Source organism: Vanellus vanellus (genome assembly GCF_965231255.1).
Source record: "Vanellus vanellus genome assembly, chromosome: 5".
Classification (NCBI taxonomy): Eukaryota; Metazoa; Chordata; class Aves; order Charadriiformes; family Charadriidae; genus Vanellus; species Vanellus vanellus.
Genome location: NC_138910.1, coordinates 24803620 through 24826719, shown reverse-complemented (window position 1 = coordinate 24826719; position 23100 = coordinate 24803620). Strand labels below are relative to the sequence as shown.

At 35.5% G+C, this 23100-nt stretch overlaps 1 protein-coding gene across 2 annotated transcripts in view; it reads left to right on the top strand.

Annotated features, from left to right (window-relative positions):
* Nucleotides 1–23100, top strand: part of OLA1 (Obg like ATPase 1) — a 103180-nt gene that overhangs the window by 53399 nt on the left and 26681 nt on the right. For both annotated transcript variants that reach the window (XM_082483342.1, XM_082483343.1), the window contains exons 6-7: nt 9541–9621; nt 9901–9998. In XM_082483342.1, the coding sequence (XP_082339468.1) occupies nt 9541–9621; nt 9901–9998 (179 nt within the window). The remainder of the gene's footprint in view (nt 1–9540; nt 9622–9900; nt 9999–23100) is intronic.

Sequence of the window (23100 nt, the reverse complement as noted above, 5' to 3'; positions counted from 1 at the left end):
GGAGAGAACTTCTCAGGGTTTGCCTTCTTAAGTTATTTACTGGTATAATACATAGCCATTGCTAATATTCTGTTCTTTCCATAGCAGAGGTGTGCAACAAACGGCTTTTGTATATGCTTAGAGTGTTCCCAGTCATTTTCCCGTTCAGGAAAACTAGGACGTTACAAGGGGAAAGACTTGGTATTTGTAGGTTGTTTTGGTTTTTATTTGTTTTTAAGATACAATGTTAAAATTGTAGTCTCTCTGCTTTTTATTGTTTTCCTTTTCCCATCCTCTTGGGAGTAATTTAAGGTAAAGACACTTGAGAATTTCTTAAGAGTTTAACTGGTTGAGAGTTGTGAAAGTTCTGTGGTTCATTCAGATAGACATATTGCAAGCTTTCTTACCTCTATCGCTTTCAGACCTTTCACTGGCTTGCTTTCCTCTGGTGAACAAAACCATCTAGTACTTGAATTGCATTTTTTGTTTCCACTTTTTTTGAGAGCACTTTGAGATCTATTGAGGAAGAACACTATAATAAGGTTAAGGAAAGAAGGAGGAGGTGAGGAAAGAAAAGAAATAATATTGATCTTAGCCAAGCATGTTTTTCCTTTGGTATTTTGCTGAATATAACAAATAACCTTAATATGAAAGCTAAGGAAAAGTTACTGATTTCAGAGAGGCTATAATCTCCGTGTGACCTGTGTAAACTTATTGTTGGCATCAAAGGGGATTTCACTGTGTGTGTCATGGAACCTAACTGAAAATAGAAGTCATTCTTCTCATTTCATAAATATGAATTGTCTGCTTTAGAGGATTCTCTTTATCAGTAAGCCTCCACAACTGTAACTTGATAGTCTGAAATCTCCAAAAGATTTAGGAGAAGAAAAAAAGAAAATGGTCTGTGTCAGTCAACAGTTCTTGAATCAAGATTTGTATTTGATTGCACACCTTCTTGCACCTGTGTTCTAACTTGTTAATTATCATTTTTCCTTAGTGTAAGCCCACATTGCATACCTTTGGTAAGTTCACTTTTGTGCAGTGACCTGGCTTTGCAGTTGAATAGTGTTAACTGTTTGTCCTGTCTCTCAGAGAATTGATTTCTCAATTCCCTGTCAGCAGAAATAAAAAAGCCAACTGCTGCTAAGGAGCCATCAATGAAATAATTTTCAAGTTCTACTTTAAAATCAATGACACAATATGGCCCAAGATCAGCAACATGTAATGTTGACATAGGCTTGGAATAGCTTCCTTTACATGTGTATTTTTGTCTTGCAAGCGTTCTTGCTGCTTTCTTGGAAATACCTGTTTGCTTTTACTAAGGGCACTACTATCTCAGACTCAGTATACCTTTAAATGTTATTTTGGTTATAACCTTCTAAAGAGATCTTATAAAATGAAAATACCCCTGTTATTTGCATGTATTAAAACAGTGCAAATATAATTTCAGAAAGCAATCAGAGTAATTTTGATTTTATATTTTAATTCTGGCTGGTGCTGATATCTGCAGAGACATGAGAAAGATACTGAGTTAAACTTTATTGTAAGCTTATTGATCTGTTATTTTGGGTAGCAGGAGATTTCAAAGTAAAATTCAAATATGTATGAATTTATAGATCAGAATGTGCACATTTAAAAACTTGTTTTAAAAATATATAAAATATTTTTAAAGTTATGGTATTTTCAGTCCTGGAGACAAAAGTCTTCAAGTCAATACAGTATAATACAGTTAAGTGAACATTATTGTAGGATTTTCTTGCATTACCCTTCCTGTGTGATTCAGTTCTAGTCCTTAGAGATTGATCCTCTGCAGTAGATAGCTATTCAGCCCTTTTTGTTAGTGCACTGAAATTTGAATTCCAGCATGGAATAATTCTTAGTGGTAATGGTATTGTGATTTATATATCTGACCACAAGAATATTATTTATAGTTGAGTTCATGCAGATTATTGATGTTAATGATACGAAGACAAAATCTGTTGGTCAGTATCAATGTCTGCAGTGTTTGAGCTTCCAATTTTCAGTTGAAAGGCAGCATTTAGAGTAGGTCAGGATCAATGTTCACTGCATTTGAACTTCCAGATTTCAGCTGAAAGGGGTGTTTTTACAAGTCCTGCGAGATTCCTATATTCCATTTTTTGTCTGTCAATTTTAAACTAAGATTAGTTTTTTCAATTCAAACACATTTTGTAAGAGCAAATGTAATTGCAATTATGAAAAGAACAGTTAGACATTCATTTTTATTGTAATGATACCAAAACCCTCTAGAACCATAGAGTATAAGTATCTGTCAGCATATATGTACCATGAGGAGTAAAGCAAAATCCTCCTCGTGATGTTTTAAGTAGCTTTAATCCCTCTCTTCTTCCTCCCTTCCATTTAAAGTCTTGGTCCTGTCCTGATAATACAGTAACAGAAAGATTATTTTTTTTTTATTAATTTGAAATTACTAATATGGTGTGGAAGATACTTCACAAACAATAGACAGCTTGTAGATTCAGTTTCTTCTTGTTACCAATATAGACTACGTGAAAAGACGGTGCAAATCTTTCCTTCCTGCAATATTCTGATGAATGGGATGGTGCTGAGCAGAATTTGCTGACCTTGTGCTGCAAGTGCTTGACAGAGTTCTCACGGATGGATGAACCCTTATTTCCTCTAACTGATGATGTCAGTTAGGAATTTTCACCTTTCTTTCTTTCCAAGTTGAAGATAAATACAGCAATGAATTGTGTGGTGTTGTTTTTTTTTCCTGCCAGTTTCTTTGGTCTCCTTTTGTGAGGAGAGTTTGAGAGGCCAGTTTGTTCCACTGGAGATGGAAGGAAAGGAGCAGCGTACACGTACACTGTTGACATACTTTCTGCCGATGGCTGTTACAATTAGTAACTTAAATGTTAAATCATAGGGAATCAAGAAAATATTTATATTCTTAATGCATATAATTAGGCCTAAAATCTTTAGTGGACCATTTACTGTGCTTAATGTGGTATTTAGAGGAAATTAAAGTTCATTCCGGAGAACATTTTGAATGTAACAGGAAAATATTCATGGCAGATGTTTGTGAATTAATCAGTAGTAAAGCCTGACTTAAAAGTACATAATGTGTAAATACACGTTTGGATTTCTTTCGGTATTATCAGTAGACAAAGAGAAGTCAATGCTTAAATACTTTCTGTCAAGGCTGATTTTTCCTGTGTAGATTTGAACAATGGCTCAAAGTAATTACTTTTGTAAATAAAATCTGTTTGGGTATGTCTAGATCCAAGCCATGTTGTAATTTTTACATAGTATACACTTACATCAAAATAGCTTCATATAGGAATAGTTGCATTCTGAAAAAGACACCTTTTCCAACTGGCTTTGTTCGCATCTAGAACAAACTCATTCATACATGGATTTATTTGGAAATAAGTGTGTGCAGACTAATGCAGTAAGAAAAGTTTAGTGGAACTCTACAAAAGATATTTCATTTTACTTTTCAGTGTAATTTTCCTGTTGGGATTTTCTGAACTGCTAGAAATAATCACTTTTAGATAGACTGTTTTCTGTATTCTTGCCTGCTTTTTTCTATGAGAAGCTACAGGTGACTACATAATTTTATGTATAATGCCTTAGAATCCACAAGGATGACCCACGCAGAAGAATTTGGGGATTATTGACATGAATTATATAGACTGGAATGCTTGTAGGATGTTTTGGGTGAAAGTACTTGCTGTGGCTCATAAACATTATTGGCATCTAGCTCTGAGTAAATCTTATATCATGTACAGCTTGTACTGGCTCTGTTAGAAGGTATTGAATAGAAGAAAGGATAATACACTTGTCCTAAATCCATTACTTCTCCCATTGTATTTTTATTAAAGTCAGGAGCAAGGGAATTGTAAGAGATTAGACATTGTTTTGTACCGCAGAGGAGCTCATTGTCACTCCAGTTGATGCAGTACCTGACTTGTTCTCTTTCTTGCACCCAGCTGCTACAGCTTATTTAAGCACTTAATACAATTGAAAAACATGATCTAGCCTTTTTTTTTTTTAAACTGCAAAATTTGTCTTTAATTGTCCTTTAAAAATACCACTGTTTCTAAACATTGTTTTTACAATAAAAATAAAAGTAAGAATAAAAATGCTTATTTTGTCACTTCAGCCTCCCTCTTCTAAATCACCAGAAAACCTCCAGGAAAAGCAGAGAGCTGAGGCTGTGCTGAATAGAACTGGAAAAGATTTCCAAGGAAAGCCATGAACGGAAGGACTGAGCATGGTGCACACCGTACACCTTGTGTCAACAAGGAAATTGGTGTGCGCAGAATAAATTGGTTTTGGTGCAGCACAGTTTAACTAGTTATGAGTACTTTTTACCTCAGCATAGTTCTCTATCTGTATCTGAAAAACCATCATAGCTATTTTGAAGGCCATAAGGAATACTAATTATCATCTAGTTTGATCTCTTGCATATCCCAGTTTAATTCTGACAATTGTGGTTGAAATAAAATGTATCTCGGGGGGAAAAAAATAACCTTTATTTAAATATTTTCTAGCTAGAGATAAATTACTGTAACTTGCATAAGCTGTGCCAGTGATTCATTATCTTTACTGTGTAGAAACAAGACACAGCTTTAGACTGTTTGTCAAGCTTCAACTCTCAGCCATTTGATTTCTGCATGCTAGTGTGAAAACTCCTGTACTATGTTTTTTGTTAATTACATATATATGATGCAATAAGAATAAAAGCGTAAGATTTAAGCACACTGAGTTTTCATGTAAAAGCATTTTTTCAAAACCTCTTATTTTTCTCTCTTTACTCAGTATTTCAACAGATTAAGTGTAGAATTATTCACATTGGACATTAGCCTATTTATATACTCAAAGTTAGTATTAGTCTTTTAGTTACAGTACAGTTCATTTGCTTGCGACCCTCAAGTCTTCTCAGTCACTCTCGCAAGGGGGAAGTCCTCTACCTGTTAAATACTGTATCTACCCTCCCTTGTCCCCCACCCAACAAGTGTATGAACTTGAGTTTATTGTGTTGAAAAACGTTGTTTGGTTTAACTAAATCTGTCTCTCAGTTCTGGTCACTACATACATGATTCCCATGTTAGTAATTTACTGTTCTCAGAATCTATGTCATTAATCTGGTCTTTTTTTAGGCTGTTGATGAAAGATGATAACTAGTGAAATGCAAATAATTTGTTTGGAAAGCCACCAGAAACACACTCATTGGATTTTCCGTTTACAGTTACATTCTGAGACCTGCTGGTTAGGTGGTGTTGACTCTGTTTAGTGTATGCATTGTTTTTTGAATTAAATACCATACATCACTGAGCCAGATTCCTTAGGGAAGTCTGAATATATTAATTATACACTACTACCTTCATTATTGATATGCAATGCTGTCGGACTTCTGTGTGAAATGAGGGGAGCTAACTAAGAGCTACAGATAACTTTCTAGGTACTCCTTATAGCTTTTCTGAGGAGCAGAGCAATGAAAATGATAGAATTTTGGACAATTAAAACACTTTACTGAACAGTATTTAACTGCTTTTGAAGTGTTTACAGGGAGCTGGTCAGTTATTACAGCTTTGAAGTTTTGAAGGGAATGGATAAGGTGCTGAGAAACACTTCATACTTCCTAGGAACATCTCCCTTGGTGGGAAAAAAAAAAGCCTACTGTACTCACAGTTACTCTGTGGAGTAGCAGAGACTTTTGCACTGCCTGCAGGATCACAGAGAATTCACTTGCACTTTGAAGTGTGAAGTGATAATCCTCACAACTGCTTACTTCTTTATTAAATTTGCGGAAGTTAATTACATGCCCTGCTAATTTACAACAAAAAAGTCACAATTCTCTGATGCCAAGTAGGCAAGTGAGTTTTCCAAGCTTCAGTTTAGTCCCTCATGCTGTAAGAAGAATTTGGCATTGGCACACATTATTGCTATCATCCATCCAGACAGTTTATTAATGTATGCACATTTTTCTACACAGTAGTGTCTCATGAGCATGTCTTGATAAATCTCCTAAATGCAATTTAAATGTATTGCTTTATAGTATTTTACACTTTGAGGACATATCGTCAAAGTCCTGCTTAGCATTTCTGGGTTGACTACATGCTGCCTTTGGAAAATGAGAGCAGGATGTAAATTAAAATGACTGTATTGCATATGGCTAAATATACTAAGTCTTCACATGTGCTAAATATATTGCCAAGGATATAGTCAGAAATTAACTGATGTTTAAAACAGTGGTATTTGATAGTCATGAAGTTTGTTGTATTTCATATGCCTTGACAACTGTAAGTAAATTGGATTTTGGAGGGTTTTTTGGTGGCTTTTTAAATAGTGCTTGCTGTAAGGTTACTGGCTGACAAACAGAACAAGAATACCCCTCTCATCAAACAAGAAGTGGATCATTCTGATCGTGACAGATTGACCTCGAAGTGTGCAACTGGGAAGACCAGATCTAATGAAACAAAGTGGATCATTGCTCTGTATTCTGTTATTAAGCATCTCGGAGTTAACTAGAGTAGTGATTAAATGTCTTTAAATGATTGTTACAGTGATAGTGAAGATAAAAAGGTCAGTTCATGCTCTTTTACCAGGTCTAAACAGAAGCAATTAATAAAACTAAAAATGGTGCTACATGAGATATAACCTGAAAATGTGCTTTTTGCTTTTTGTGTGTTTGTTTAGAGTATTGGGGCAGCTGAGAGAAAAATATGTGGAAATAGTTGCCCTTCTTTGTATTAGTATTTAATGATTTCTTGGTAAGGGATCATATTAAATCTCATTTAAATGGGACACCACCATCGATGCAGGGGAATCTGAGTTCATCTGTCCCTTCTTTTTGTTTCTGGACTGTCTGCCTTACATTCTGCATGGTGCAACTGCCCAGATAGTCCATCAGAGAAAATTTGACTTTGGCTGAATAATTATTTCCAAATTCTTTCTTTGTGTCTTACTGCCTCACCAGCTTCAGACTTACGTGCTATATTTGCTTATAAGTTTCCATCCTTTTATCTAAAGAAAGTTTTCCAATAATTTCCCACCTTCTCTGTAAAACCAAAATAAAATTGCAAGTATCCAGCTGTCGGTTCTCCCCAGTGTATTTAGTTGTTGGTCAGCCTTCCCTGCAGAAGTTTGCCACATAATTGCTCCTTTAGAAGTACAGTTGCAAACAGTATCAAGTCAGGTACCTAAATGAGAATTCTGGAAAAATTAGGTCTGTGCCAAAATAGGTTTAGATGTGTCACTGTAGGTAGCAGGTGAATGTGGAAGAGAAGTTCTGGTTGGCAGCTGTGTGCCTAGATAGGCTTTAGAAAGAGAAAACTTTATTTGCTGCATTGATGCTTGAAATTTTCTGGAGGTTCTGCATTATGTAGCTACCTTTACAGTGTGATTAAAAGACATTTCATTGCTGCTTAAACCTAAAAGATTGTCTTTGATCACTTATTTCTGACAATTTTTTATTGACTCTAGTTTAAATGTAATAATGCGTTGCCTTTGCGGGGGAACTGTAATGCTGAAAGCCACGTGGCAGGTAGGAGCCTACAGAATTAGTTTAAAACCTGAAATAATGTGCAATCGGAATTCCTTCACTGCTGAACAGGAATCTTGGAGACTGTAGATTTCTATATATCTATTTAAACAAAAGCTGAGGATAAGGATCTTAAAAGTACCTATTGGTGGAATTGCTTTCCTTATCTTGTTTATACTGATTAATTAAAAATTAAAAAGCACATAGGGTTAAAGATAAGATGGTACCACTGTTTTCTTTTTTATGTGTAATCTTGTTGCATGTCTCTACATAAGCTGTTCTGGCCACTCATCATAGTAACCAGCTGGGCCATTTCACCTGCTGGAGCCATTAAAGAGGACTCTCTCCCCCTAGATTAATCCCCTCCGACATTAGTTTTTTGCTCTGACAACTGGAGCAGGCATTCAGAATTTGCAGGTGGCCAGTGTGACGCACATAATTGCCTACAATTTTAGGCAATGAATAAAAATGGTCTACATTACTTGTCAAAGGTTGTATATGCAGTGCCAAGTGAGATCTATGGGAAGCCTTTTAGGGTTTAAAGAACAGTTAATAGCAAAGCTGCACAGTGCTTTTTTAATCATAATGCATTTGTAATATAGCACTTTGATCTTCTCCTTGTAGGAAATGGTGTTATATTAGCCACTTTTAAACATTTATGAGTGAAATTCAGTTATAGGAGAGTAAAAGTGATTATTCTTAGGCAGAACATGTTAGATTTCATTAAAAGTTTTAGCTCGCCCCTTCCTTGTTAAAGTCTGTGGGGAGTCCTGTTCCTGGAGGGTTTCAAATCAGGATCTGAAGATTTAGAAGAGCTTTTTCTTTGTTTTTCACTAAAGCAACTGCAAGACTAGAAAAGACTGTAGTAAATACTGATGTTATTTGTGGCTGTTTATAAACGTACTTCAGCCGCATAGCTTTAAGGGCAAAAAATGTTGTGTGCTCAACGGTTTAGGGAATGTTTCCTTGTATTTTCAAGATCTTAATACTTGGTCTCGTCAATTATAACCTAAAAAATGCATTATTTAAAGCATGATCATAAATTATCTACGACAAAAAATAGGCGACTCTAAAATGTACTACTCCTAGAAGAGCCGAGTTTGACCTTTCAGACCCAAGAGCCTTTTATTAACACCTGCCTGTAAGGAGAACCGTGCCACACGCAGCTTTCGGATTCACGACCACAAAACTGATGAGGAAAGGCTTGAAGGGTTCAGTTTGTGTCACTTGCTGTTTGCCGTTTCCATTTCACAGATGATTAATCTTTCTGTGAAGAAAGGCCAGAGAAACAAAGCACATTGGGCTCTTCCTGCAGTTACTCCTTCTGAATGCACACTAGCTTGCTAACTAAAAGGCCTTTAGATTTCCTGCCGAGAGAGATGTTCTGAAAGTGAATGCAGCTGGTTGGAGGTCACCAGTGCAAGGCTCTTGCCATTGTGTAATGGAGGCTTTGGCAGGTTTCATTTGGGGGGGGAGGGAGAAGGTGTTGGCGAAAAATTAATGCGGAATAAAAAGGGCTTTGGCCATTTGAATTAATTTCTTGAAGGGTGGATCATCAATAATAGGCTCAATTTCTTTTGCTCACAATTTAGAAAAAAAAGATATTTGCTGTGATTTTTCCCACCCATTCCCTTTTCTTAATGGCATGTTTGTATTGTACGTGGTCTCTCCCGCTGGATGCTGAAATGTTGCGTCTTACTGAGTTTGAAAAGCAATCTAAAATATACTGATTTTTACATTTTATGAGCTCTGCTAATTTTCGTGGTGGCAAGAGATGATACTTGAGTATTATGTGTTTAACTTTCTAATTATGGGATTTGTATCGCTTTAATAATCGATATTACTCTTTAGTGACTTTTAAAGCAGCATTTTCTATTTTTCTGGGAGAGTAGAAACTTGTTTTAAAAGGTATTATCTCATTTTTAATTTGTATGTATGTTTTGAATCTGAATATATACACGCCTTGTTTATGGAAGAGAATGGTCTGATATCCAGCTGAGTTTTTGACTTTGTTTTTTCTTGATCTTGCGTAGGATGTAATGTGCAAAATCAAGACATGGGTAATAGATGAAAAGAAAGCTGTCCGCTTCTATCATGATTGGAATGACAAAGAGGTAGGCTATAAATATTATCACATGAATTGGCTTCTGATTTTGCTACCTGTTACTGTCTTTTTTAAAGGTTTGTGGTTTTTTTTTTTTTTTTTTTTTTTAGATTATTCATAGTAGATTGAATGTTAGTTAAATTTATCAGCCGGTACTGTGTTTATTGGTGATCTAAATATTACACTTTAATTCCGATGCCTTCTCAGACATGCTATGAGGAAAATGGTCATAAAACTCAAGTTGGTATAACTTGTTTTTAAAATTCTCCTCCTATGTTTTCACTCCTAGATTGATGTTTTGAACAAACATTTGTTTTTTACTTCAAAACCGATGATCTACTTGGTTAACCTCTCTGAAAAAGACTACATTAGAAAGAAAAACAAGTGGTGAGTGTGTTCAGGTTAAATATCTAAATTTATGTTTCTATTTCACATTTTTCAATGGTGAATAACTCCTTGTGCATTAAGATCACCAATGATATTAATTAAAATAGGAATAAAAACTAACATTGCACTTTTGTTACTTGTTATGCTCCCATTGACATGCTGCTTGAGTACAATGCATATGGCGAAACCCTGAATGAAAGTACAGAATAGAAAAGAATATGCTTTCCTTTCTTAACATTTTTACACGAATCCGTTAACTGTGAAGAAAATAGATTTGATTTAGAAGTACTGATTTAAATGAACATATGGTTTTATCATATTATACAATGCTGATTGTCTGAACAACATCTTTTTCATTCCAAAGGAATGGATTGAATGCCAGAGGACTAAAGCTATGCGAGTTGCACAGAAATCTTTTGAACTGTGGCAAAACTGCCCATTTTAACAGCACTCTTCTATTTGCAGTTGGGTGCCTGGCTTTCTTGCCACTGCTTGCACTTGGCTTACGGTTTACAGGCCTGTTTTGATGGGCTTTAATGCCATGAACAGTGCAGGTTCTAGTGAAGTACTCCTGACATCAATATTATGACTTAAGTACATGATGGTTATGAAATCAATCTATCAGACATTCAATGAACTGGATGAAGATCCAGTGCTAACATGGTAGACATATGGTGGGAATCTGCTGTTGAGAAGTACAGCATTTAGCATGTCATTGAAAGCTCTAGATGGGATAAATATTTGGTTTGTGGGGGAGGGAACAGGTTAAGTAGTATACGATGAAGAAAAATCTATAGCAGTATATTTAGTGAAAAAAAACCCAACCAAACAACAAACCTTTTCATAGTATTCAGATCTTTAAACACTGTACTTGTGAGATAACTTTGAAGATGTATAAACTTATGTTTGTGAACAGATATATGCGTGTAACTCATCCAAACAAATCAAAAGTATCTAAAGCGGAATATCTGAATTCTCCTAAAGTGCACCCTCTGTTTCTCCCTGTACTTCATTAAGTACTTAGATGCACATGGTTTCAATTTTCCATTAAAAATTCTCATTTCCATATGATATCAAAGAGTGAGAAGGCTTTAAACTGAAAAATAAACATTCATAGACTGGAAGCCAAAACAATAATTAATGTCAGATGGTTAACTCCAATAAATCATTAGAATAAATTCTGTGAAATTACTGCAACTAAAACTGTCCTTTTGATACTCCAAGACATTTTGTGTTCGTATTAAAGAACAAAATTAACCTATTTAATAGCAAATCCTCTTAGCCCAAAACAGAGACTTTGGAATAAACTTCATAACCAATGTAATAATGTAAGCTTTTCATATTTGGCCAAATTTTATAATTTTAAATTAGTTTGTTCCTTCTTGAATGTTTTTGGGTATGACAGTTTAAACATTAGAAGTCATTCTACCCAAGGAAGTCAAAAATAAGGATAGTAGTATTTGCCGTGTTACTGTCAGGTGATTTTTTTTATTTTTTTTTTTTTTTTAAAGTACAAACGTGGAGGCTTCCTAAGGTTCGCTATAACAGTGCAGACATGGAAGTTTATGTGAAAATGGATGAGTCTGTTGCCCTGTCCAAAAAAAGGATCCTCACACCTGTATTTGGATGATTACAGGTAGAGCTCACTGGCTCTAATTGTACAGTAAATACCATTTCCCAGACCCTAATGGTAGACAGGCTACTTAGGAGACGCCAGTCTGTGATTTAGCTGTCGCCAGTCACCCCATGTTTTTTGTGAGACTAGTTGCGATGATGACATAGTTAAACCCAATTGAAAGCAAATCTTTGTATAAATTGCAATTTTTAATTTGTAAAAAATCAGATGTTTGAGTTGAAGAGTCATATAATGAAATGGTTTAACTGTTTCTGTTACAATTAATGATTTAGTTTTTAAAAAGTATACCCAGATCTCATGGATGTGAGTGTAATTGTAGCTGAAAGATCAAAGCCTGGGTAGCTGAGTGATGTTCCAGAAGAGAATTTACCACATAGCCATTTTCAGTACAGTTTCTGCCTCCTGCTGTTCCTATTTTCCCTCAAGCTAGCCATTGACTACCCCCTGTGCATCCCTGCTCGTAAAAAATGATTGAGGAAGTATTTGTCATGTATTTATGAGTGGGAAACATTGTGTGATAGGGAAAGGCATCTACTAGAACCAGAAAGATTGCCATTTTCTTTCATTCAGCCACTCTGCCGCAGCTTTAAATCCTCTGTTTATGCAACATAGCTTTTATATTTAAGAGCAGAATAAATGTTTTCTATGAAGGATGCTAACGGTAGGCTTTTGTCATTTGTGTGGTGCAAGCAGATGTAAGTGATTAGAATATATTTTACTGTTAGATGCCACTTAATTTGTGATTTTTGTTATTATTTTGAGGGGTAGAGGTTCATATTTGAAATGCAAGCCACATTTAGAGTAGTCGTTCGACTTGAAAAAGTGTATTTCTGAGCTTAATTCATAATATAGCTACAACAAAAGTAAGGTTAACGCAGGAAATGCTCAGCAGTAAAATGTTTTCAGAAGACTTTGACAACTATAAAAGTGTTTAAAACAGCAAAGGAGAGGAGAGGCTTTTTGATTGTGGGTAGAGAGGAAAACTAAAATTGTCTTTGTTTTACTGGGTCACTCTCTCAGAATTAATGAACATTTTAATTGTTAGTTAAAACACACTTACATTTAAGTGCTAACATGTTATTTTTCAATCCAAGAAAAGAAGAAAACACTGTGAAAGATAGGACTATTGTGTGTTTGAGTAGGTGTATTGACCTTTTGAAAGATGTAAAAACTGGAATAGCTCCAAGCAGTTACTTGCTGGTTTTAACAATGTTGAATTAGTCATTCAGTTGATTTATGATTAAGACCTAGCCCCCGAAGAGAAGCTGACATGGCAGCTGTGTTAGTCGCACTTGTGTTATGATCAGATGACAGTAATCATGATGTTGTATGGGGGAATCCACCGAAACCATTCTTACTACATATTGCTGTGCTCTAAATGAATACTTAAGCCCTTCTTTTAATAACTCCTAATGGTTTTTATATGGATCTAGTACCTTAACATGGTATACGTGTATTCGCGTTTTACCATGAAAGCCTAAATAAGCCTATTAATTTTCAGTTACAACTGCTTTCTGAGTCACAGGATGTCACATAAATCCAGGCCGTGAGCTTTATCAGCCCTTTACCTAATTAAAGGTTTACATTTTAGTCTTGCTAAAGAGGGTGCTTTTAGCGGGCCATAATATGGATTCCAATTATGAAATATACCGAGCTAGTTAATGAGCGGATGCAGTGGACCATGGTTAGCATACTGTTCAGTTCAGTATTTTGGACTTATTCTTTGCAGTGAGCACGAGGAATACTGTATGTGTCAAAGCTGCATAGGCTCATCTTTTAACTCAACTTCTCGGGTCTAAACAAGTGAATTTTTTCATCCTGTGTGTAGATTGTAATTTAAAGATCTGATTATGCTGCTAAACATTTTCTAATATCTATAACATTGTAACTAAGCCATCTGAGACTTGATACGGATTTTTGAACAGTGTTTTCTCTAATATAATTCAGGCTTGTTGAGTATCCAAATGTGTGTTAACGTTATTTTCAAGGGCCTGTTTCTCAAAATGTTATGGTAGACACTCTGTTAACGAAATTAACTTGGGCATTGATGGGATAGGGTACCTCCCTTACATATCTTACTCCTGTGTATTTAGAAAGGCGGCATATATATAATAATAACATTTTCCCCTGTTAATTTTTATAGCATTTTTAACGTTCCTTAAGCTAGAAGAGGCATAATTAAGTCAGATGAAAAGTCTATCTTTTCTGGTATCACGTTTCTGACAGGCCACGAACAGATGTCCAGGGAAGATTATAGGAACAGATTAAGCTTACGTCCAGCTTCTTGCAATCTGTTATTGTAGAACTGACTAAACCAGATATTATATACTTGTGATTAATAATTTTTGACTGATGTTTATTCTATGAATTTAGCCATTGACCTTTTGAACCCGAGTATACTTTTGGCATACCAATATCCTGGAGCAGGGACTTCCACAGTTTAACTATGTGCTATATGGAGAAGTACTTCCTTATGCTTGTTTTGGATCTGCCACATCATAATTTCATTTGATGCTTCTTAGATCTTGTAGTATGAGAGTGAATAATCCTTTCCTATTCATCTTTTCCATATTGCATCAGATGTTCCAAATATTAAAAAAAAGGGGGAGGGGGATCTGACATGAAGAAAGAAGTATCAAGGAAGACTCAATAGGCCTGAGTATGAATTAATCTGCTTTGCTCAGTCTTTCATTTTTAAACTACTCAGGAAAGAAAGTTACTATCTGGTGGTAAATGGAGACTTGGTGTTCTTGGTTGTATTTCTGTGGATACATGCCCAGTGGTAGCATAGATCTAGTAGTTGCGTGTTCACAGTCTCAACAAAAGAGCAAGGCAGTGTCATGAGCTGGTAGAGCAACAGGATGGTGACAAGAGAAGAAATGCTATCCAGAAGGGTTTAATGGCTTCAGTACACCTGTTAAAAACGAGAAAAGAAAACAAAATTTGAAAGAAACTCAACAACAAAAAACCCACTCCTATGCTCCCAAACCTCCCCTTCACCCTTAAATAATGTCTAATTTTAGAGAAGTCCTGGAGATACTGTTTTTGTATGGACTTTTCTTAAATTGCTTAGCCATAAATATTTGATGTCTACTTAAAAAAATACTAGACTTCCTTAGCATTTTACCTGTCTTTTGGCTTGAGACCTTTCAAAAAGACATTTTAAAAACCAAAAGAAAGAAAGATTCATGGAAATGGTATTATTAACGTGACATACCTTGGAGCAAAACATGATTTAAAAAGGAGTATAAGGTATGTATATTTAAGATTCATAGTAAATAAATTCACAGGAAATAAAGTTAAGGGAAAGAACAGCTGCAGGCCAGCTCCATCTCTTTTACGACTAGAAATATAGTGACTCAATAAAAGTGTGAAACATCTCCATCTTAGTCTCACAGAAACACAATCTCCTTTCACTGTCCAAGTTTCAGCCCTTTTCAAGTGCTGTCTGAAATAGATGAACTTTGCAAATTTTACTAAAAACAAAAAAAGTCCCATTTAGACCAAATACTTAAAAGTCATTCCTCTTCAAAAAGGAGGGAGGCTGCTGTTAATGAACCTCTGCAGTGCAGAGACAAACAGAATTGCATCGCTTAGACCAAACAGTTGTTTGCAAATACCAGCGTATTAGTCATGTAACAAGATACCTGAGTGAGAGCAGAATGCAGTTTTCACTACCTTCAGCTTCTGAATTACATCTATTTTCTGAATTACATTAAGTGTATATTTAAATATACTACAAGTCATACAGTCATGGATGTTTAGGCAGATAAATTTTATTCTTATAAATATAGTTGAGAATGTATTTGATGTAGAATCCTTTAAATCATAATTATAAGTTGTAATGCCATCGTGGTATTGAGATGTTTTCTTGACATAGCAGCTTAATGATTTTAAGGCTGTCTTCTCTGCTGACAGATTTGGAAAATTACAATTTTTAAAATATGTTGCATTTCTTTTCCCTGCCTTACAACTGAAATTCTTTTAAAAAATATTAAAAGATTATTTGTATTGTCTGTGTGTAAATGGAATTTTGCATACACAAGTTGTGAAGTCAGATACTCAAAATTAACAAGATTCAGAATTTAGGCTTCCTGTTGCACCTTTGCTGCCTGATTGAGCTTGGATTGTTTTAACGAGAGGATGGCATATGTTTTCCGTAGAGCACTTACCTACTGTAGTAGGGCATAGTGTATGCTGTTTGCTTAATAAACAGTTATTCTTTCTTATGACTTATACAAATTAATTAATGAACACAAAATAATTTATCCTCCATCAACCTAATGACAGTGTCTTTTCTTTCCAGCACCTTTGCCTGACATTGCCAGTTGCCTTCTTGTAGTCTTCTGTCTTACCAATTCCAGTGACTTTTCAGTTCTGTCTACCCCAAACTTTTTTCCCCACCCTTTTCCTAGCTGACGTGTTCTCAATGGGTCTTTGCCAGATTGTCTCTCCCTCTTCTCCAATTTCATCCCATTCTTGCTGGCTTAGTTCCAGTCCAGTCCTTTGGTCTGGATGATTTCTTTCACCAGACTTCCTGCTTTGCTTTGCTTTCCTTTCCTTTCCTTTGCCTCCCCCTCTGGAGTCCCCCACCCGTTTGAATGTGAATACATATTGTTTGGGTAACAGCAGGTGTTGGGGACATGTCTCTAAGCATGGGGAGATGGGTCCCTGCTCTCAGCTCCGGTGTGAAACCCCGCCTCAGACACTGAAACACCTTCCAGGAAAAGTCCAGATTCACTCCAGTGCTCTGCTTGCATGCAAGTGCTGTGGATTATAGAAAGAGATTAAATTGCTGAGACTCCGCAGTGTTAAATTCTAGCAGTTTTGCTACTGAGGATGTGGATTTCTGACTTGGATGGACTTTTGCACAAATGCAATGGTTTATCTCTGATACTGAGTTTGCTCTGTGTCAAACATAAGGTCTTGGCTCCTAAGCATTAGGACAGTAATATTTTTCAAATAAAATGTTTCTGGGATATTTTAAAAAATGGGCAATGCTGTATGCTGAAGTTGTTTTCAAAAATTTAGGTCTGGTTTCAGTCAAAATTTTCACCTGGTTACAACATGGCACTTATAAATAGCTAAAGCGTAGGTTGCAAACTCAGGAAGTAAAGCCTCGGTAATTTACCAGTCTTGAAACTGGTAAAAAGGAGGTGGTGGTGGAGGGGAACCTCCTGGTTTTTGGGAAGGCCTGTCCTGGACAGATAAAGCTAGGTTGAAAATATTCTTCCAACTCATCAAAGGCTGCAGACTGTAGAGAGCAGGACGACCAGGGTAATGAAGAATGGTTTCTGCAATGTGAGTGATACATGACAGCCCAGCATACCACAACACCGAACACCAGCCCAACACAGCCATACCCCAGCGAGCCTATCATATTCTCCGAGAGCATCCGTGTGCATCAAGCTGATTATACAGAGTAAAGGAAAAGAACTATGTATTAACACCTCATATCAGTAAGGCTGTGTTGAATGAAAGCAGCTATAAGTAACTTCTAGGCTTCATTGCTGTGTGTATGATCTCTGTCTTACCAGCTGCATGTCATACCAGACCTCCTTTTGAACAATTCAGCTTTGATTCCCATCTTCTGTTCCTTTTCTTCTTCTCTATCCAGATGCTCTTCTCGGTGTTTTCATTTTTTTTTTTTTTTTGTCTGTCATGACTGTAATTTCTGAGCTGTTTATACACAATTCTGTGGGTGCAGTTGTAATGTTGAACAACTACAGCTTTGAGTTTGGATGCTCCATGAGTTTTATAGTGGGCTTGTGTAGTCTTATGAATTGCTACCTGCTAATTATACTATTTTTAATCTGCCATGGAAGTTTGGAGAATCAAGTAATTTCTGTGATATTTTATTTAAACACTTGGATTTTTGTTAGCAAAATCTAAAGCAATAGATGCTAGCTTTCAACAAGCAAAAACTTAACTACAGTTACCAAAACCTGTGCAGGGCAAGAAGGGGCATCTTTATTTGTATATACTGTCTGAAAACTTTAAAAACTTCGTTTCTTCCTGATCTTCCTTGGAATTGGGACTTTTCAATAAATATTTTTGTCACCTTTATAAACATGTGCTACATAAGATACATAGTACTAGGGGAGAGAATAATGTGGGACTAGATTTCAAAGTAATTACACAACTTTGCTTCATTCCATGTATAGATAACATGAAGAGAGGGACTTCCACAGAAAAATGGTATGTGGTGACATTGTCAAGGACAATGATGTGAACTTTGTTGCAAAATTATTGCAATGTGACATGTTCCTGACTCTGGATGCATCATGAGGTACAACATCCTTTTCAAACTTCAGTCTGTTTAGAACTGAAGAATGCTTAAACTGCTCAGAAACAAACCTGAGATGCAGAGATATGTCTGAGTATAGATTTTGTTACTGCTTAGTGGATACGGAGAAAGCAGAGACTAATAAATAACTGCTCTTCTTTCTCCCAGTATGGTGTGTAAAGGGATTACTTCAATTTTCTGCTACTTATACTTTCCACTGCCAAGCTTTGGCAGTGCTTTATGCCTTAGTTTTCCCTGCTATTTCCCAAAAGTGTTGGTGCTGGTGAAATTGTAGACAAAATGTTTTTGGGAAATGTTCTCTACTTTAAAATCAAGTTACCCAATAAAAATATTGATATTGTCTAGTAATTGCGTACTTTTTTTTTTCTGGAATTGTATCAGTGATTTATCTCCTGAATGATGTCCGCAAAGAAACTGCGTTCTGTTAGTCTTCTTTTTCAAAGGCTTTCCAAATGTGCTTGGAGTGATTTAGGTGTATATTTTATCTAGTTGTGGTCCTTCACCGAACGCTGCTGACTTAGCTGGCTAAGCAATGTGCTGCTTGCTTGCCTGAATACAGATTCTTTGAATCAATTCTTCTTTAGAATGATTCCCTCTTATTTATTGTAGATTAGAGCATAGCTTTTGACAATGTATAGTTTTATATAGTTTTTACTATATTAGTTTTACTGGCAACTAAATGAGTTTGGGGGATTGTCAGTAGCTTGATATCTTTTTTGATACTCTAAAGTGAGATTTTAAGCTTCAGAGTGTCTCACCTAGCTTTTTTATAGCTTACGTTTTTAGATTCAGACTAGCTTCTGTTTAGGAGAATTGACATCTCTCATATTGCTCCAAGCCAGTGAAGTCTTAAACATGGAAATGGAAAATGTGGAGGAAAAACAATGTTTTTCTCACTCATCTTTGTTACAGAATGGAAGAAAGGGGAAGGGTAAGCAATTTAAGAACTCAGCTTTTATGTTGAGGACCAGATTCTGTAATTGACAATATGTCCTAGTCCAGGGTTGCTAGTCTTGATCATCATCAACACAACCTCATCAACAGGTCCTCAGGGATTTTGGAGGAGACAAGGGTACTAACCACCATATCAGTGCTGTCATCCCTCTACAATATCATTACCTCAGCTTCAGACTTCAAATCCTGCTTCCAATGGTAGATAGTTCAGTAGTGATTTCATTCTTACTCGTTTTAAAGTAAAGCAGTTTGACTGCTTATGTCAGCCTGTAGATGTTTGTGTCAAAATCCCTTTCATATATCAAGTTCCTGATGAGAAACATCATTACTAATGAAGTAGAACACTTTTTGTTGCCTTACTCTTCTGTGTTGTGCATATTACAAGCACAGCCACCTTAACTGTAGTGATTTTTGGATATAATAATATTGATGAGAGAAAGAAGCAAGTGAGGTGAAATAGTCTACTCAATTAAATTTCCCAGGGATGAAGATTATTCTTTGGTAGAAAGTGAGTGTCTAAATCTACTTGGAGAAGACAAGCTCTGTTCTGCTGCATTTTTCTGTTTATTGTTGACTTATAAAAGATTTTTATATCTCCTTTGTGATGCAAGTTACAAAGATCCAATCACACTGCTCTCATTGCAGTTAAAATGCTGTCTGCTAGTATACTGTAGCTGAATCAAGTTACCTTTTTGTGCATATTTGAACCTCAGGAGAATTTTGACAGGGAAGAGGGGTAGAGACTGTTCTATGTATGCCATGGTTTGGTTTATGAGCTCAAAGAATAACTTGAATGTATCCTATTAATAAGCAGCTCTTATCCTAGGAAGTAGGCGTTTTTTTTTTTTTTTTTTTGGGTTCCGTCCCCCCCCTTCCCCCCCAAATAAAGGGGGGGCTGTTTCCCTTTTTTTGCTTTACAAAACAGCTAACAGAGAATTGTACAAGATATTATTGATAGTAGTTTTTTATTCTGACATTATGTTATATTAATACTTCTTATTACTTATTAATTTATTGAACCCTGTGCCTTACAGAACGAATGAGCATTGTTAGTCTGTCTTTGTCGAATAAGCAGCATAGAAACAGCAGTTTTGCATAGTCCATAAAGCAAAAAAGTTATTCTTTTAAATCAAGGGGAAAACAGATACTATGGCTATGCGTCCTCAGCTTTTAACATCTGTTGGGACATTATTATTATATCTGACATGGCATTTAAAAACCACCAGTTATTTTTGTGTGGTTCCTATTGAGAATTTGGAAGACAGAGAGGAAGGCTGTTGAATGACTGTAGAGAGGTGAGTGGCTGTCATCTCACTTGGTGCGATGGGAGCAATTTGTGTAGCTCTTTCTCTGTGTTAGGATCTGTTACCTCCTTGCTGCTTGTAACTGGTGTTTTTTGAGAGGAAAGACAGTCTTTCATTCTCATGGTAGACATATCAGCAGTTGTAATAACTGGCAGATGAGCTTTCATTTTAGAATTTTTTTTAAGCAAATGACCCTCTGATAATATTTCTCCTATTCTGAAATAACAAGAGAATTACTTGTATTGCTTTTGCAAAAACATCTGTATGGGGGAATTTGGATTGGGCATTGTAATCAGTATCACTGTAAACAATGTTGAAATTAGTCAGTAACTTTCCTTTCATAATCTGTTACTCAGTATTGAATTTGTCTGTCTGGATCATCTTGAAACGTTTCTTGCTATCACATGCTACAGAATTCTGTTAAATCTCTTTAAGTTCTCATAGTTGAAATTAATTTTATTTCAACTACCATTCTTTATCTCACTGCAGTTGGTATCTCAGATATTTATGGGGTCTGGGAACAATACTCATCTTGAAGATGTTCTTCATGAATAGTCTGCAGCATCTCCATTCTCTGGGGGAATATTTTATGGATTATTACTCTGTTTTCTACAAATAAGGGCTAAATAGGAACATCAGCTAATCAAAAATAATTTGTTATAAATAGAAAAATAATGTTTAAGAAGGAAGATTCTTTCATACAATTGGAAATATAGGCTTCTGTGGCTTTGGAACCCGTTTTTCAAGTTTACTTTTGCTCTGAAGTAAATTCTTAATTTCACAATTGACAGACACACTTTTCATTGATTATTTTGAAAATCTGATGCTTTTTATTTGTTTTTAATAGTTTTCCTTTCAATTTTATGGTTATTTACAGCTCAATTGTATGTATTAAGTATATGGAAATATGTTTTAATTTCACTGCTTGTTTTTCCCCCTTCTAAAGTTTTGGCAGAGTAATTTATTTTCTTAAATTGAATTTCTTCTAATGACTAATACTAAAGACTAATGTTCAAATGTTGATAGTCAGTAGTTTTACAATGAATAGAACTATGTATCCTCATTTAAAACTAGGAATAGATGCTTCTTCGTGTTTAAATTGGAGAGGAGAGTTCGTAGGTTATGTATGTTTAATGGAAGAACTGTCAAATGAGACATTTGGCACAGGTATCTTATTATCCTTTATTACCAATGCTTGACCTTAAATATTGTTTCTTTGGAAAGAAGTTAAGTAAAATAATGTTTGGGATTTACTGCGCCCTGGCAATAGTTTCTAAATCCTGAAGAGATGTTTAGAAGATAAATATTTGAAAAAGAGTAAGTACATGTGCTGGTTTTGTACTTCATTGAATTGAACAATGAAAATGCATTAATCAGATTCAGTGTATATCAAGTCTCACTCTTGTTCTCATGCACTGGCACAGTGTTACACTTCTGAAGTGAAAATGTATTTAAATGCAAACAAATGGCTTTTATTTAAAAAAAAAAAAAAGGCAATCTTACACCTAATACATTGAAAACTTGCACAATCTTGTCAATCTAAACCATGTGATGGCTCTTCCAGCTTATGTTTTATTTCAGAGGCTCATTAAATCCATACCTGTTTTTATTTAATAAAATCTTTATGTCCCAGGATACTCAGATTAATGAAGTGTGCGTGCATGTGCATGCATGTTCAGTTTCCCATAGGATTTTTTAAATTATTATTATTTAAAAATAACTTCATGGAGGGTAAATGTTTGTCTTTGGCTCCCTCTATCTGCCTGTCTCTACTTGTCTTTTTAAATTAATGCTTTTTCATAAATTGATCCATCAGGTAGTTTGCAATCAGCAGATAAGATATCTGCAAGTATTCCATATGGGCGTTTGGTAAAATAAATAAATAAAATATGGTAAAGAGACATGGAGGACTAGTAAGGAATTTATTTATTCAAGCTTAAAAACCAAGGTTAATGTCTTTCTGCTTAGGCAGTGTATTTCTGAAATATTTTTCCATTCTGGTCAAAGTCTAATTTCTGTATTAGGTTTTCCATAAAGATACAGCTATATACTCAAAGTATATTAAACAGAAACAGTTTTAGCTACCTGTCTTGCAGTAGCATGTGGTTGTGTGATAGCCTTTTGTTTCTGATTTCTAGTTATGTTAGTGCCCTATTGACATAGAAGGTAACCAGATTGTTCTATTAGTGATTTCTGACAAACAGAAATGATTTGATATGCTAAAGCTATTTCTGACAGAAAGAGAAAGTTTTGACAAACATGCATGGCACAGCAAGTGTCCAATTCTAAAGAGCAAAATAAATGCAAACCACCATTATGGGGAACACAAACAGCCTGAGAGCAAGTTATCAGTAAGCAAATAATTGTTGAACTGTTATGAATGGAATAGGATGTTGAAATAGGGCATGATTGGCTGATGTTACATATGTCCTTGATTACCTTCCTTGTGCTTTTATCCTAATAAGTGACATTCTTTGTATTCCCTTGGATGGCTAGACAGTCTGACACTGAAGAAGAATAAATATTGCATGTGGTACACATTAAGCTGTCATCTAGGACAGCATTTATAAAAAGTAACTAGAAAAATTCATAAGAAATTCTGCAGTGCTACAGTTTCCTGGCTCCAGTCATAATTGTCAAAGTTCTTGACACATTCAGGTCTTCTGAAATGATTTGGGTTTACAGTTACTTGGTGTATGAATAATTATTAAGGATTCATTTTCTCTGATGATGCAGACTGTTAATGTTAGTTCTCAAAATGTTGCATTTTCATTAAAGGCCATGTAGTAATAAAAAAAAACCCCAAAACAAGTGTGGTGCACGTAGCTAGTCCTCCTACAGAAATCAGAACCAGGAGATGTATATGTATAAAATAAAAGAAACTGATAAAATTAAAAATCT